The following is a 15,231-nucleotide window of genomic DNA, read 5'->3' as shown; positions in this document are numbered from 1 at the left end:
GCACAGTGGTAAATGTTACAATGTATATAATTTAATTAAAATGTTAGTTTATACATTCATGTAACTCTAAACTGATATCACGCAGGTCGGTGATGCTTGCCCATAATCATGAAGCTTCTAATATATAAATAAATATATGTGGATATATATATATATATATATATATATATATATATATATATATATATATATATATATATATATATATATATATATATATATATATACGCACGCACGCACGCACGCACACGAAAAGCATGGTCCGTGAAGACGATGTGTCAATCACGTCCTGTTTGAATGTTAAGACCCTGAGGACCTAAAAGACCCTGAATACCTAAAAGTCACTGAGGACCCAAAAGACCCCAAGACCCTGAGGACCTTAACACCATTTAGACCCCTTAGACCCTTGTCCATTTCGACCACTTGGACCTTTTTATATCACAAATCTTCTTCTTCTTCTTCTTCTTCTTCTTCTTCTTCTTCTTTCAGCTGCTCCCGTTCGGGGTCGCCACAGCGGATCATCCGTATGATCCGCATAGTGATTTGGCACATGTTTTACGCCGGATGCCCTTCCTGACGCAACCCTAGTCGCCTCTTACGATACAGGGATATGGTACACCTATTTTAACCGGGGTATACATGCATCTTTTTATATCACAAATATCTATCTATAATTCCAGCAATCTCTGTGTGTGTCTATGTCTGTGACCGCTGTTTCTCGACAACCACTGATCCTCATTGTCTGTGTGGTTATTTCATTGAAACTTGCCAGATATATTTCTGGGGACCTGAGGATGTGCCTTTTCAAGGTTTGATATTAATCGGACAAGTGCTTCCCAAGTTATGGCCATTTATTTACCAAACCAATGACAAGACGCATTGTTGCGTGGGCATGGCCGATGGGGAAGGGAAGCTCAGCCACGTTCCCCATTACGGGTTACAACGTACGGGCTTCCGGATAATGATGACTTCGTGTATTTTAATAATTTCTCGATTTCTTATGCGCATTTACAGATAAACACAATGCCCCAAGTTATGATCGTTTTCATATTAGACGGTGCATAAATTTCGGTAACATCAGAGTGCTGGTATGCTCCGAACCAGGAAGTAATTTTTTTCTCTCTTCTCTTCTCTTTTTGTTTTTCCTTGCCACGACATTGCGAAAAGGTAAAATACGTTGGCGCTAATTGAATAATTGGGTATTAAAACTAAATTGCAAATAATCGTAACTGCGAATAATATGCGAATTTCCGGGCCACGCACGTACGGGCACGCGAGAGCGAAGAAACGGCCTGTGTGGTTGTTGTTTGTTGCTCGTGGTTTGAATATTTATTTATTAATTATTTTAAAAAAAAATTTTTACGGGCACGTACTAGTATTTCAAATTAATACAATATCATCAATATTGCAAATTTTTTTTTCAGAAAAAAAAAATGTTTGTATTATGATTGGTGTAAATCATGCCAACACAGGAAATCTGTGACGTTAATGTCTGCAATGGTGTGTGGACAAGTGAGTGTGGCGAGTCGATCTACACTCGTGTGTGTGTGTGTGTGTGTGTGCGTGCGTGCGTGCGTGTATATGTATATGTATATATATATATATATATATATGTATATGTATATATATATATATATGTATATGTATATATATATATATATATATATATATATATTTTTTTTTTGTTAAAGAATTGCGGAACTCAACTTTACACCTTGAGGAAACTCGTTTGTCAACTCCCTTCTCGGGTTTTTTTACGCCTGTTCTGCTGCTGTCCACGTTTCCACATGTGCGTCACCTGTGTTGTGTGGTGCGGTGCACGGGGTGCAGAACTCAAACCACGTGGCGTGGCTGTGAATCTCATCCCGGGACTTCCGGCGTATATCCTGTTCATGTGTGTGCGGCACGCGGACTTCACCAATGATGATCAGCGTGTGCGTACAATGCTCACGTCTTCCATAAACAGCATCAAGAAGGTGCTCAAGGTAAGCTGACTTGAAGATTCACACAAGGAACTTGGATGCAGGAGGAGGCCATACGGCTATATCGATTTAATCCCACCGTTTATAAACTTAAATTCATTCGGGAGTGTGAGGAGCGGAGGTGAGAACAGTGGGACAAGCCGTCATAACGTGTGTGTGTGTGTGTGTGTGTGTGTGTGTGTGTGTGTGTGTGTGTGTGTGTGTGTGTGTGTGTGTGTGTGTGTGTGTGTGTGTGTGTGTGTGTGTGTGTGTGTGTGTGTCACAAAAATATTGGGGGTGGTGGAGGCATGGGGTGAACATGGTTTTAGGGTGAGGAATGAACAACTAGACAACTTATTCACCTTTTATTGAAACCATCTTACAGACAACACAATCACAACATAGGTATCAGATCATAGATCCATACCTCAGTAACCTGCCATACCTGCCAATATACCAAACTCGAATGCTTCTTGGTACCTGTGTAACTCAATTTTCAACCTACCTGCCTTTCTGCAACCACTACCTTTCCAGTGAGACCATTCCATGCATTATTTACTTTGAAAGATTTTTGTTTTCATGTCCTGCAGAAGCGTGGCGATGACTTTGAGACGGTCTCCTTCTGGTTGGCAAACACGTGTCGTTTCCTGCACTGTCTGAAGCAGTACAGCGGGGAAGAGGTATGCCACAAATTTGGCTTTGTTATATACCTGTACTGGAAAGTAATAAAAATATTGTAATAAATGCAGAAAGATGTAGTGATGTTTCTCCATAAAGTATGTAAACAAGGTGGGGATAGTCACAAGTAATGATCATGTGAAATCATCCCTACCCCTTTCTTTGAATAATACTGTTGCGGTTGTGGGGGTAGATGGAGGAATTTCATAGCAAAGTTAGGATAGCAAAGAGTTGCTTGTCCGCGGACATGTCGGAGACATATTGATGTAAATTAAGTAGGGAAACTGTGAGCTTAAGTGTTGTCACCACACAGGGGGTGGTGCTGTGTTAATTCGATCGGGATTAAGACCAATTTCCCCCAGTATGTAAATGGCCCTTGTGACCTTTCCTACATTTTGGTATTTACAAGCCAGCCATGAAAGAAGTGTGTTTTTATAACAACAACCACACCAACAAGCAACCAAAACGTGATGAGCAGGCAGCGGCTCCGCCTTCCGGGTTTTCGTGCGAGCAAGCCACGCCCGGAGTTGGATGAATGATGAGCGTGACGTCAGAAGGAAGAGGTTTTGGTTTTGTTGGTTGTTTTTTTTGGTAAGATCAGGGCATAACGGTTGGCTTTCCTTCGACGCATGAAGATGGCAGATTCTCGTATTCGTGCTGAGGCAAATTGGCTCGCATGGTGGAGCAAGACGCTGGCCATTGACTGTTGGCTGATTGTGAGAGACCGATCTCGAAGCCTCGTGTGTGTCACCAAAGGGAATGGCGCCATTCTGCAGAGAGCGGCATCGGCAAGCACAAGCGACGAGGAAACCGCATGACTGTTGGCGAGACCTGGCATTGAATATCACCTCACGAATGACTTTACGTTCGTTTCCCGCCCAGAGAGCGGCTCGGCACCATTTTGGGCGCGTCTACCTGCGCAGGACGAAGCGCATCAGTCGCAAAGTTCACGAGAGACCATCTCTGGACAAAGCTAAGTGCCAGAATAAAGGGAGGATTCGCTTTTGTTTTGTTTTCCCCGTGCCTGTATTAAAGTCCGTGTGTAGAGAGAGGCGCCTCGACTTTAGGCTTAAACTAGTTCATGTATTATTATTACATTTTGAATTACCCTCGTAAATATTTCTATTTTCATTAAATCCCCGCGTTTATTTTCAGTTGTGTCCGTGTATCTGTTGTGGGTTCGAGTATAAACCCTTGTGCTGTGCTTCAGTCTCTCCGCCAGTGTGCTCTGCCCCTCCCGCGCGCGCGATAATTTCTGAGCCTGGTCGGTGTTAACCGCCCGTCCATCACATTTGGGTCGGGAGTATGAACTTAACCGCCAGACCCATGACAATACAGTGATCGTCACTATTTTTTTTAGAAGGGAGCCACTTTTGCCGATAAGACATCAGTGTGAGAGCCGCCACTGCCTGCAAGATTCCAAACTGACTGCTATTAAGTCCTGCCTACACGTACTTTTTTGTTGTTGTTGTGCATTGGAACACTCATTTGAACCCATTGAGTCAATTTGATAGCATTTGTGGTGGATTATGATGTGATGTTTTCACATTTGTGTATTCGGGGCCACACTTTAGGCAACCAGTGGTTCGCGGGCCATGCAATGAAGAACGGAATAATAGCTAGCTATCATGTGCAGCCTGTGGCTGCTGGTTTCATCATTTTCTGGGTGCGTGGCTGTGCCACTGATGCAGTGCCCTCTTTTAACAGTACACTGGTATTCATTTCGCTGACCTCGGAAGGTTTGACAGGCTGAGTCCACCCCCACCTGGTGTTGCGTCAACGGGTGATAGGGGCTCAAACTCATGCCCCTAAGATGTTAAGCTGGCCACCTTAACTGTTAAGCCAACGCCAGGCTTTACTTTGAAGAATAGTTGTCCCTAGAAAAGTCCGTGCATGCTTGCATTTGTTCATTCGATATAAACACACACTGTCTTTTCTAGGGACAACCATTCTTCAAAGAAAGATGTCGGGATGGTTTCACATAATCATTTTTCGTGACCATACCCACCCTGTTTACATACTTTTTGGAGGACCATCCCTCCATTCTTTTGCATTAAAAAAAATGTTTTTATGACTTTTTTAGAAATACATATATATATTTCTACTACTGAGTTACAAATGTGATACAAACTTTATAGACATGCTTGCAGTCATGGTACTGCACATACTTTATAGACAATCTATCATTGTAAATATCTAACGTACTTCATATAAATATGTGGGCGTTGTTGCTGTCACCAACTTCTTGATAATATTCCACCATTAACCACACCCATATCAGTGTGATTGGCCGGAAGACAAATGTATAGTGGTCCCACCCCCACCAGGCTGATTGACGGCTGGAGTCCTGCCCACCCCTCTGATCCTTTCCTACTCCTTTACAAAGGAATACAGTTTTGCGTACTTTTAGTGGAATCCTTTCAAGTTATTGAAATTACGATAGCAAAGGATGCTGCACGAAGTAAAACTGTTAGATGGTACCAGTCATTGCCATTGAGAGAGGCAGCTCGGAAATATGCCATCTAAAAATGATTATCATCATCATGATGAACGAGAAGATTTTCCAGTTTTGACCAATCTCGAGATTTTTTTAATTTTTTGCTTTGTGAAAAGTGATCCCTGCCTCGACAATCAGCTGAACAGACCAGGTAGGCTTTCATATTTAACCTGACTTTTTAGAGAGGGTACTCTAACATTAGCTTTGTATGTAGCGGGTGGGGTGGCCATTTTCTCCGCTCCATCCCTACATAGTGCATGTGCACTCTCTGATACATGGGCTCATTGACATCCAGTTTTTCAGGTTTTGTTGTAGAGTAATCATTTGCTTTTCTTTTTCCGAGTTAAAATCTTTTAATACAGTGGAGTCTCTTTGAAAGTCATTGAGATTATTGTTAGCAATATGGTTGTAAATATTAAAATTTTAAAAAATGGCTTGCATTATATATATATATATATATATATATATATATATATATATATATATATATATATATATATATATATATATATTCAATAAAGGGTCTGGCTTGTTATAGAGTTCCTTTCTGCACCCCTGTCTCATGATGCACAGGAACCGAGGTTTAAATCCCCCACATGCGTTTGCCTATTGTCTATGAATATCCCTGTAATTTGCATAAAAGTACACCATGTCTCCTCATGTCCATGTCTTGTGTGTGATATCTGTGCAAGTTCCTTCCTGAAACTTGGATCACTGTGGAAGTATAGTAATAATAATAATAATAATAATAATAATAATAATAATAATAAATAAAACCCCTATTTTAAAAATCCAAGGGCTCATCATCTTAAGTTTTCAAAACTTGTTGCCAAGAATAATTAATGTGTGGCCTTATTTGCCTCCCCATATATCAGGCCTTCATGAAGTTCAACACTCCACGGCAGAACGACCATTGCCTACGTAACTTTGATCTAACAGAATACCGTCAGGTAATAAGTGACTTGGCCATCCAGATCTACCAACAGCTCATCAAGGTCATTGAGAATACGCTGCATACTGGCATTGGTGAGTGTTCCTCTTTGCTTCGAAGGGAGGGACTCGCTGTTATTATCTATTAGTGATATAGATTTGCTCTTTGCATCCACAGATTCCCAAAATAGCCAAATTGCAATGAATCTGACCCCATCACTTGGGATTCGAATCAATATTATCGACAAGAGTGCTTCAACTTTGACCTGGACTTTTGCTTATGACAGTAATAGATCTTGAATGTATAATTACAATTCAGAGGTGCTCACTCCTGCCTTGGTTTCTCTTAATACAAAACCGCCCCAGAGGGCACCAACCTGCAATGCCGAGTGGCCGCAGTGTGAGTAAATGTAGTCCTGCACTAAATTTCATTATATATTTTTACTTGTGAGTTCAAAGTTGAACTCATTTGAGACATTCGCAATGTGAAGCTCCATGCCAGATTTGTCGAGTCTTGCTGCCCTCGTTATCCAGTTATTCTGCAGCCAAACTCACAGATGGGCTGATCGCAATACTTGGCGCGTCCCGCCTATGGCCACAACATGAGTATAAACATTGTATTACTTTTCAAGGTATCCTCCAACTTTGCATGCACAAGCCCTCTGGTGGGAGCCTTCTTTATCCTCCTCTTCTTCTTCTTTCGGCTGCTCCCGTTAGGGGTCGCCACAGCGGATCATCCGTGTGATCCGCATAGTGATTTGGCACATGTTTTACGCCGGATGCCCTTCCTGACGCAACCCTGGTCGCCTCTTACGACACAGGGATATGGTACACCTATTTTAACCGGGGTATACACCGGCCCAGTATACTGGTACTCATTTCGCCAACCTCGGAAGGATGACAGGCTGAGTCAACCCCCTGGTGTATTAATTCAGTGGCCCACCGGGGTTGAACTCAGGACCTTTTGGATCCCAAGCCGCTGCCCTAACCACTGCGCCAACACACCAGGCTGGGAGCCTTCTTTATCCATTTGTGGATAATTACCTACGCAAACTTTGTTGCGAAGGTTATGTTTTGATCGCTGTGTATTTATTTATTTATTTATTTGTGAATATGTGTGCTTGTTTGTTTGTTATTCACATAACTCCAAAAGTATTGAACTGAATCGCAGCAAATTTGGTGGGATGATTGGTTATTATCCGAGGACCATTTGATTAGATTTTGGGAGCGATCGGGTCAAAGGTCAAGGCCAAGGTCATGAAAAGGTCAAAATCGTCTTTTTACCAAAGCGCGGTCAATTTGTATCCAATTTGGATGCAACTAATGCCAAAATGTTCAGAATTCAATGCCCGATCTTGTGATATGTGACATGACACAATGACGTAATAACCCTTATTAGCGGTTGGGAGTCAAAGGTCAGGGGGGGTCACGACATTGCAAAATGTGCGGTTTTAGTCATAACATGGTCAATTCTTATCCGATTTGCATGAAACCAACACCAAAATGTTGACTGTCCTGTTCCCCACACTCTAATACCAATTACAAAATTAAGAGTACAAAGGTCGAGGTCGAGGTCATGAAAAAGTCAAAATCGTCATTTGCCATAGTGCGGTCGATTTTTATCCAATTTGCATGCAACCAATTCCAAAATGTTGTGAATTCAATGCCCAATCTTGTGATATACGATATGACACAATGACGTCATTACCTTTGTTAACGGTTTGGGTCAAAGGTCAGAGGGGTCAACAACCTTTATTATCATAACGTGGTCAATTCTTATACAATTTGCATGTAAGTAGATTCAAAATGTTTAGAATTCAATTCCCTATCCTGTGATGTGTAATATTTGATTTCTTATAATGTGACCAGTTGTCATCAGATTGACTTGACACCGACACCCAAAAAGGTCAGGGAGTTCATACAGAAATTGTACAATGTATGTGAATCAGTGTCAAACAGCAGGAAATTTAATGTTTTTAAACCATCATAACACATATGAGATGGCAGATGTGGTATGAGATTAAATTCCCTCACAATCAACGGTTTCTGTGGGGGGGGGGGGGCAAAATGTAGCGTTGGCGAAGGTATGCGCTCTACTGAGTGCCCGTTCTAGTTATTTGGATGTATACATCGTCGGTGCAGGGTATGCAATATGATGTCCTTTGATAGGCCGTACTCCCTTTGTTTAAAACGACATGAACAGAGGGTCCACCACTTTCATCCCCCACCCTTGCAGTACCGGCCATGCTTGAGGATGAAAGTATTCAAGGTGTGATGTCGGGCATGAAACCCACGGGACTGCGGAAACGTACAAGCAGCATTGATGGAGAAGCCTGCGCGCACACACTGGACAGCGTGATCCGGCAGCTGGACGCCTTCCGTGAAACCCTTCTACAACACGGCATTGACCCTGAGCTGCTTAAGCAGGTTGTACGGCAGATTTTCTTCTTGCTGGGCGCCGTGGCCCTCAATAGCCTGCTCCTGCGGAAAGACATGTGCTCCTGGAGCAAGGGTATGCAGATCCGGTGAGTTGTAAACCCCCAGAAGTTAGCATTAGACTTCGAGTATCCATTTGATCCGGATTGTTTTGGCATCAAATAAAGCCTTGGTTTGTTGTTGTTGTTGTTGTTGTCCCCCCCACCCCTCCCGCATGAGAATTTCAAAGATTGATATGCATCTTACACAGATAAATGAAATCATATAAGGCTTACACCAATGACAGTGAAACGTGGCTTTGCTCTTGTCATTTTGAGTAGTGGGGTGATATTGCTTGGCACAACCACAAAGGGGCAAATGTTCTGGAGGTACAGCACCTTTACTTTGTTCTGCAGTTATAACGTGAGCCAGCTGGAGGAATGGTTACGGGAGGCTCGGCTCCAACAAAGTGGTGCTAAAGAGGCTTTGCAACCGCTCGTCCAGGCTGCACAGTTGCTGCAAATGAAAAAGAAGACCGATGAGGATGCCGAGGCCATCTGCTCAATGTGTAGCGCACTTACAACTCCACAGGTATGTGCAGCGTGTGGATCCCTCCTTTTTATTCATGTATCGTTTCATCCAAATAGACCACCTTGGGTTTGTAATCGTTTCCACTCACACCTGACTTCGAGGCAGCTCACGATTAACTGGGGATTTAGATATCTTTGACACTCGCCTCTTGCACTTGATTGAAAATGTACTTTTAATAGCAAATGACGCGTGGATTACCAGTGGTTTAAACGGTAAACATTTGTGGTGTGTTTTGTTCAGATTATCAAGATTCTTAACTTGTACACTCCTATGAATGAGTTTGAGGAGCGTGTCTCGGTGTCTTTCATCAGGAATATCCAGGTGAGCACAGGTGCCGTGTGTCTTTGTTGCATCTTCATTGGGTTAATGACCCAAAGTATTTGTGAAAGCAAAGGAAGCTTGTGTTGCATTTTGTGGTGTTAAGTGGTTCATATTTGAATCGGACTAATCCACACGTTTCATCCAGTTCAGGTTTAAGCAGCTCATATTAGTTTGAGGATGTCGTTGTAGGTGGGTGGGGGTGGGGGACAACATACAGGGCTGGGAAATCCTTGATTTGCATGGAATTTTGTTCCCTCAAATTGAAGGCCTTGAAAGCACAGGGTTTTTTTTTCTTCAAGAGCCTGGAAAAGGCTTGGAAAATAAAAGGAGGAAATGGTTTCCTTTTTTTTTTTCCATGATTTAAATTCTGGAGGCAATGATTTTGTGCTGTTGCAGAAAACAGATGCAATCCAGGGAATGCGTTACTTGAAATGGAAAAAACAATTCTGACATGGGTCGAATTGGGAAATGCACTGTCCAGGGGTTCCACCGATTAAAAAAGGGATGGAGACATTCAGCTCGGTGAGGCGTTGGGCACACCCCATTTAAAAATGTCTGGGGAAGAAGCTTGGAGATGACACGATACAGGATTTATTTTGTGAAATGGAATTTCACTTCTTTTTTTTTTGTTGTTAATGGAAAAGGCACTCTTTAGAAACGGAAACCACTGGCTTTAAAGTTCGTAATTGCCTTTATTCTTGAAAAAAGTTGAGTCACTCACACATACGACACTGATATGTTCTTGCAACATGAACATTTTTTTTTGGTTTTAATTCAGGTCCTCGTAGAAAATAAGGGGACGCAATCCTCGACGAGATTGAGGTTCATTTTCTTTCAAGAATTATGTCCCCATGTGTCCTCTTAATAATGAAAGGGAGGTAGTACTGTCTGCAGAATTGGTCAAATCATGCACGCAAGGTTGTGGGTGCAGCCATTGGCCATTACATGTAGTATGTACTCAGTTTGTCTGGTGGTCATTGGATTAGGATAAGCAAAGCTATTTTCTTAACCCTTTGAATCTAGTGGCTGTTTTACCAGCTACAATTCAAAGCTCCATATACTTGAGTGGCCGGTTTACTGACCACTATTCAAACCTCCATTATACCTGAGTGGCCGGTTTACTGACCACTATTCAAACCTCCATTATACCTGAGTGGCCGGTTTACTGGCCACTATTCAAACCTCCATTATACCTGAGTGGCCGGTTTACTGGCCACTATTCAAACCTCCATTATACCTGAGTGGCCGGTTTACTGACCACTATTCAAACCTCAATTATACCTGAGTGGCCGGTTTACTGGCCACTATTCAAACCTCCATTATACCCGAGTGGCCGGTTTACTGGCCACTATTCAAACCTCCATTATACCTGAGTGGCCGGTTTACTGGCCACTATTCAAACCTCCATTATACCTGAGTGGCCGGTTTACTGGCCACTATTCAAACCTCCATTATACCTGAGTGGCCGGTTTACTGGCCACTATTCAAACCTCAATTATACCTGAGTGGCCGGTTTACTGGCCACTATTCAAACCTCAATTATACCTGAGTGGCCGGTTTACTGGCCACTATTCAAACCTCCATTATACCTGAGTGGCCGGTTTACTGGCCACTATTCAAACCTCCATTATACCTGAGTGGCCGGTTTACTGGCCACTATTCAAACCTCCATTATACCTGAGTGGCCGGTTTACTGGCCACTATTCAAACCTCCATTATACCTGAGTGGCTGGTTGACTGGCCACTATTCAAACCTCCATATGTCTGAGTGGCTGGATTTTTTTCTCGAAGCTGAAATTCCAAGGAACTCAGGGTTCAAAGTGTTAACAGAGAAATCAGGTTTCTAATATCATCAACTCAATAGAAGTGATTACAAACACTGCAAATAAGACACTCAGAGGGTGTAAATGTGGTTTTGATGTACAAAATATGAATGAAGTGACAGAAAGAGCCATATGGCTGGAGCAAATTATGTGGAAAAAACTGTGGAAAGCGAGCTCCATGAGATCCCGTGACATAGTTATCTTCGTCACCTGTTCAGTGAGCTCTCAGGAAATAAAACTTAAGTTTATAAAAAATTCAGTTTTGTTTGCTTTACGTGAGCTGTTGCACAACATAAGGCTGAGTGATACATTATCTATGTAACTGTGCAGATTTGTAAATACAATTTATAATTAAATTTTTTTAGCAGGGTGGTGGTTTTTTAATTATCATAACAAACTAGAAAGTGGAATTTGATGTGAATGCATCGATGGATAAGCCTTCACCCACGTTTGATCTCAACTCAAGGTCGTGAGAAAACATCAGATGCTTCAAACTCGTTTTAATCTGTAAAATGATTTGCAAATGGGTGCATGACCTTTGACCTCTTTGAAGCCAAAATCTAATCAGTTCACCTTTGTATTACAGTTCATACTTGCACCAAGTTTCGTGAAAATCCCTTCAGCGGTCCACAAGTTATCGGTGTAATGAAATTCTGCTCTGGACGGATAACCTGAAAAAACCATGCCTCCGCACCTTCGGCTGTGGAGGCATAAAAATAATTTGCCACCGTTGAATTTGTATCTCATAAAAAAGTTCATACAGATCTAATTTTAAGGGGAATGGCCAGTCGACAAATTAACAATTTTATTTATTTATTTGTTATTGGTGTTATGCTCAACGTCAATAAATTAAAACCTCTCTGAAACAGTTAGTTTGTGATTAGTTATGTTGACGAAGGAATAGCTACTTACTATTTTACATTTGACTCGAAATCAGCTGTACTTAAGAGAAACTGGTATGGAAAATGCTAAGCGTGGCATGGATTTTTAGATCGGCCAAGGTGAACGAACCTCAGGGGAGGACTCGGTTGGGTTGGGTGGGGGAGTGTTGCCTAAAGATGTGGGGAGGAGGTGCTTTTATTAAGGATGAGCTCAATATGGGAATTACAAAAATATTTTCAAACTTTGATTTAAAGAATTTTGGTATGTAAATTCTGGAAGTGGCTATACCAGTATCTGTTCTCGTCTTCTAGGTGCGATTACGTGAACGTAAAGAATCACCTCACTTGCTGCTGGATGTCAAGCATATGTACCCAGTCACTTTCCCCTTTAACCCCTCACCTCTTGGCTTGGAAACCATCCAAATCCCCGTCAGTCTAAGCCTGTCCTTCATCACCCTCGTCTGAGAACCACGAAGGCTGCAACAAACCGAGCATTTACTCGTCTGAGCCTTGGCTGGTGCACTGTCAGGTGCGTGTCAAAACTACTGCACTAATTCCAACTATCACTGAGTAATGGTATCGATTTGCTGTCGTGCTGCAGTGTACTTTATTGCAGGTTGTACACATGTGATCTGTGATTTATATGTGGAGAAGTATCTCCAATAGATGTAACAGTCCACCAGTGGTTTGAGAACATTACCAATAAGAAAAATGTAATTTATATTGAGAATGTACTTGTTCAGGCCTTGGCACTTTTACTAAACATCTAACTGTACTTAATTTCCAATGTTTATGAACCTTTTGTGAGTGAGATGAACCAAGGTAGCCTTTGTACAAAAACCCAAACACTCCTCGTGTACACTATATTTGAAAGTTGCAATCGCTCATCTTCGAACAACTGGAAACCAGAATTACTTTTTCCACGAGTGTGTTTTGTTTACAGGAAAGCAGCTGATTTCATTTATTATTTGTTTATTTTGGTTGTGCCACAATCTATATACAACATGACATGATCATACCCTTGGCTTAAACTTGGCCTGCAACAAGTTGGTGTATTAACCGCATCACATTAAGGTGGGTGAAGCGTTTGAGGGAGCACTTGTACATGGACCAAGGTAGTTTTTTTTTTCTTTCGGGTCAAAGGAATGTCTTTGTTGTTGTCAAAGGATTGTCTTTACCAAGGTTTTTTGTTCATATGGAGTCGTATCTGGTTAGTGCACTGGTTTGGTGTGTGTGGTTTTTTTTTGTGTGTTCCCAAACAATAATTGAAGTATTTATCTGCACACCTTGCTTGTACATATCATGTTTCCTGCTCTGTTTGTTCCCACATTGTGGCCAGTACAGACTCGTGTTTCAAACACTCCGGTTGTCCCGTTCACCCTGAAATCCGTTTTCCCCATTAATGTTTGAATGAGTGGCTCGACTCAAGTGTGAGGTTTAAGAGATCGCTGTTGGTCCAACTCGTATTCCAAATTATCCGTGGTACAAACAGTCTCTTCCACAGCAGCGCCTCATCTTGATCATTTATCCATGTAAGTGTATTTATGTTGAAGTTCAAATGCTACAAGATGCTTAATGTATAGATTTCTTTTTTTTTAATCGCGATTCAAGGTGAATATAATTAGCTGCTCGTTAAGTGCCAGTATTTGAGTTAATTTCTGCACTTTGCTTTTTGTCTGTGAAATGATACCTGCTTGTATTGCTGAAACCCACTCATCATGATAGTGCATTAAATGCTTATGGAGGAACAAATGTTAATTCAACCAGTGAGGGATTAAATGCAAATTGCAAATGAGTTGATCAATCTATTTTTTTGTTTATGAAAAGACCCAGGCTTGGGCCTCACATGTGGAACAGAGGATTTGTTTAACTGCACAAGCTTATGTTGAAGGAGCAAATACTGGTGCTTTGGATGTTATGATCATTCCCTTAGTTGATTAATGGCAGAATGGGATCGTCCTGCATTTTTTTTTTTCTGTTAGAACCTGGCAACATTTGTCGAGTTCCCTTTGTACAATAGTCAGTGCCATATATTTTTTTTTTCTTTGTGTTGAAGACTCATGTTTGCAAGCACTCCAAGAACTTTCCATCTCACCTTCCTACCTCCTCCCCTCACCCCACAGCATAAAGATGTATGTCCATGAGATTTTCTTGTAGTACATTATTGCTACCCTTTTAAAAAGAGTAAGTTGTTGACAATTATCATTGAACATTTTGGTGGCAATGTAACCAATATTTATCTTGCCTGTTCATTAGATGCTTAAATGACATGGAACTGCTTAGTGTTAAAACCTTCCTCATGACATGTACAGACTCAGCTATTGTAAGAATGTCCAGACAATAAAAATGTTGATTGCTATGGAATAAATATTGACTTACAACTGAACTTTGAAAAAAATGAACATACATCCACATTAAGGATGCTTGAGGTTGAAGTTAGTATCAAATGCCTCCAATCCATACAGCAAGTACAAAAGCAAAAGACTGTCATTCACAAGTCTTGACTTAAGACAAATAGCCCCAGAGTGAAGGATATATATTTATGTGTCCAACATCCTATCTCCAACCTCCAAAACTCAAAGAATTTGTTTTAATTATGCCAGTCTGGATGGCCAAAGAAATTGAAAGTTGACTTTCACATCTGATCTCTGTTGGTGCTTGCCATGCAATGTCTCTAGCCATGGATATGCTTAACTTCTTCCATAATCAAGGCAAGTTTACTGATATAACATGGCACTGGCAACTTTGAAACTGAGATAGTTGGAGTACACCTGGAGTGCTTGAACTGGATTGAATTATAAGGTCAAAAGTTTCCAAATTCTGGGCAGCCATTTTATGTCTGCTGTGCATGGCATTACTCTGTCTGTTGTAATCTAAGACAGAGCTGTTTATTTGTTTTATCATTTTCATAACATGCACAACCCCCCCAGGGACATCTTGTTCAAAATCAGAAAATGGACCCTGGATAGATATTCCCAACTGCCAGTCAATTGGTGCTGATGTAGTCAACCAAGACATCAGACCCATATGATGTCTGCATGTGACATAAATCTGGTGAAAAACATCTATCACAAAAAAAAAACCTCAAGTATGTTGTGAAGCAGCTTATTGTGAACATAGGTCTAAAATCTCCC

The 15,231-nt window shown here is 41.4% G+C and overlaps 1 protein-coding gene across 8 annotated transcripts in view; it reads left to right on the top strand.

Moving 5' to 3' along the window:
* Positions 1–14,465, top strand: part of MYO5A (myosin VA) — a 184,695-nt gene extending 170,230 nt beyond the window's left edge. For all 8 annotated transcript variants that reach the window (XM_085848710.1, XM_085848708.1, XM_085848711.1 and 5 more), the window contains 7 exons: positions 1,831–1,985; positions 2,552–2,641; positions 6,012–6,162; positions 8,303–8,591; positions 8,898–9,072; positions 9,313–9,393; positions 12,410–14,465. In XM_085848710.1, the coding sequence (XP_085704836.1) occupies positions 1,831–1,985; positions 2,552–2,641; positions 6,012–6,162; positions 8,303–8,591; positions 8,898–9,072; positions 9,313–9,393; positions 12,410–12,562 (1,094 nt within the window). In that variant the 3' untranslated portion in view covers positions 12,563–14,465. The remainder of the gene's footprint in view (positions 1–1,830; positions 1,986–2,551; positions 2,642–6,011; positions 6,163–8,302; positions 8,592–8,897; positions 9,073–9,312; positions 9,394–12,409) is intronic.
* The last annotated feature ends 766 nt before the right edge of the window (positions 14,466–15,231 follow it).

Source organism: Eptatretus burgeri, chromosome 12 (assembly GCF_056783735.1).
Source record: "Eptatretus burgeri isolate ZD-2024b chromosome 12, Ebu_testis_v1, whole genome shotgun sequence".
Classification (NCBI taxonomy): domain Eukaryota; kingdom Metazoa; phylum Chordata; class Myxini; order Myxiniformes; family Myxinidae; genus Eptatretus; species Eptatretus burgeri.
Note: the sequence above shows the minus strand (reverse complement) of the source record. Positions and strands in the feature narration are given on the sequence as shown.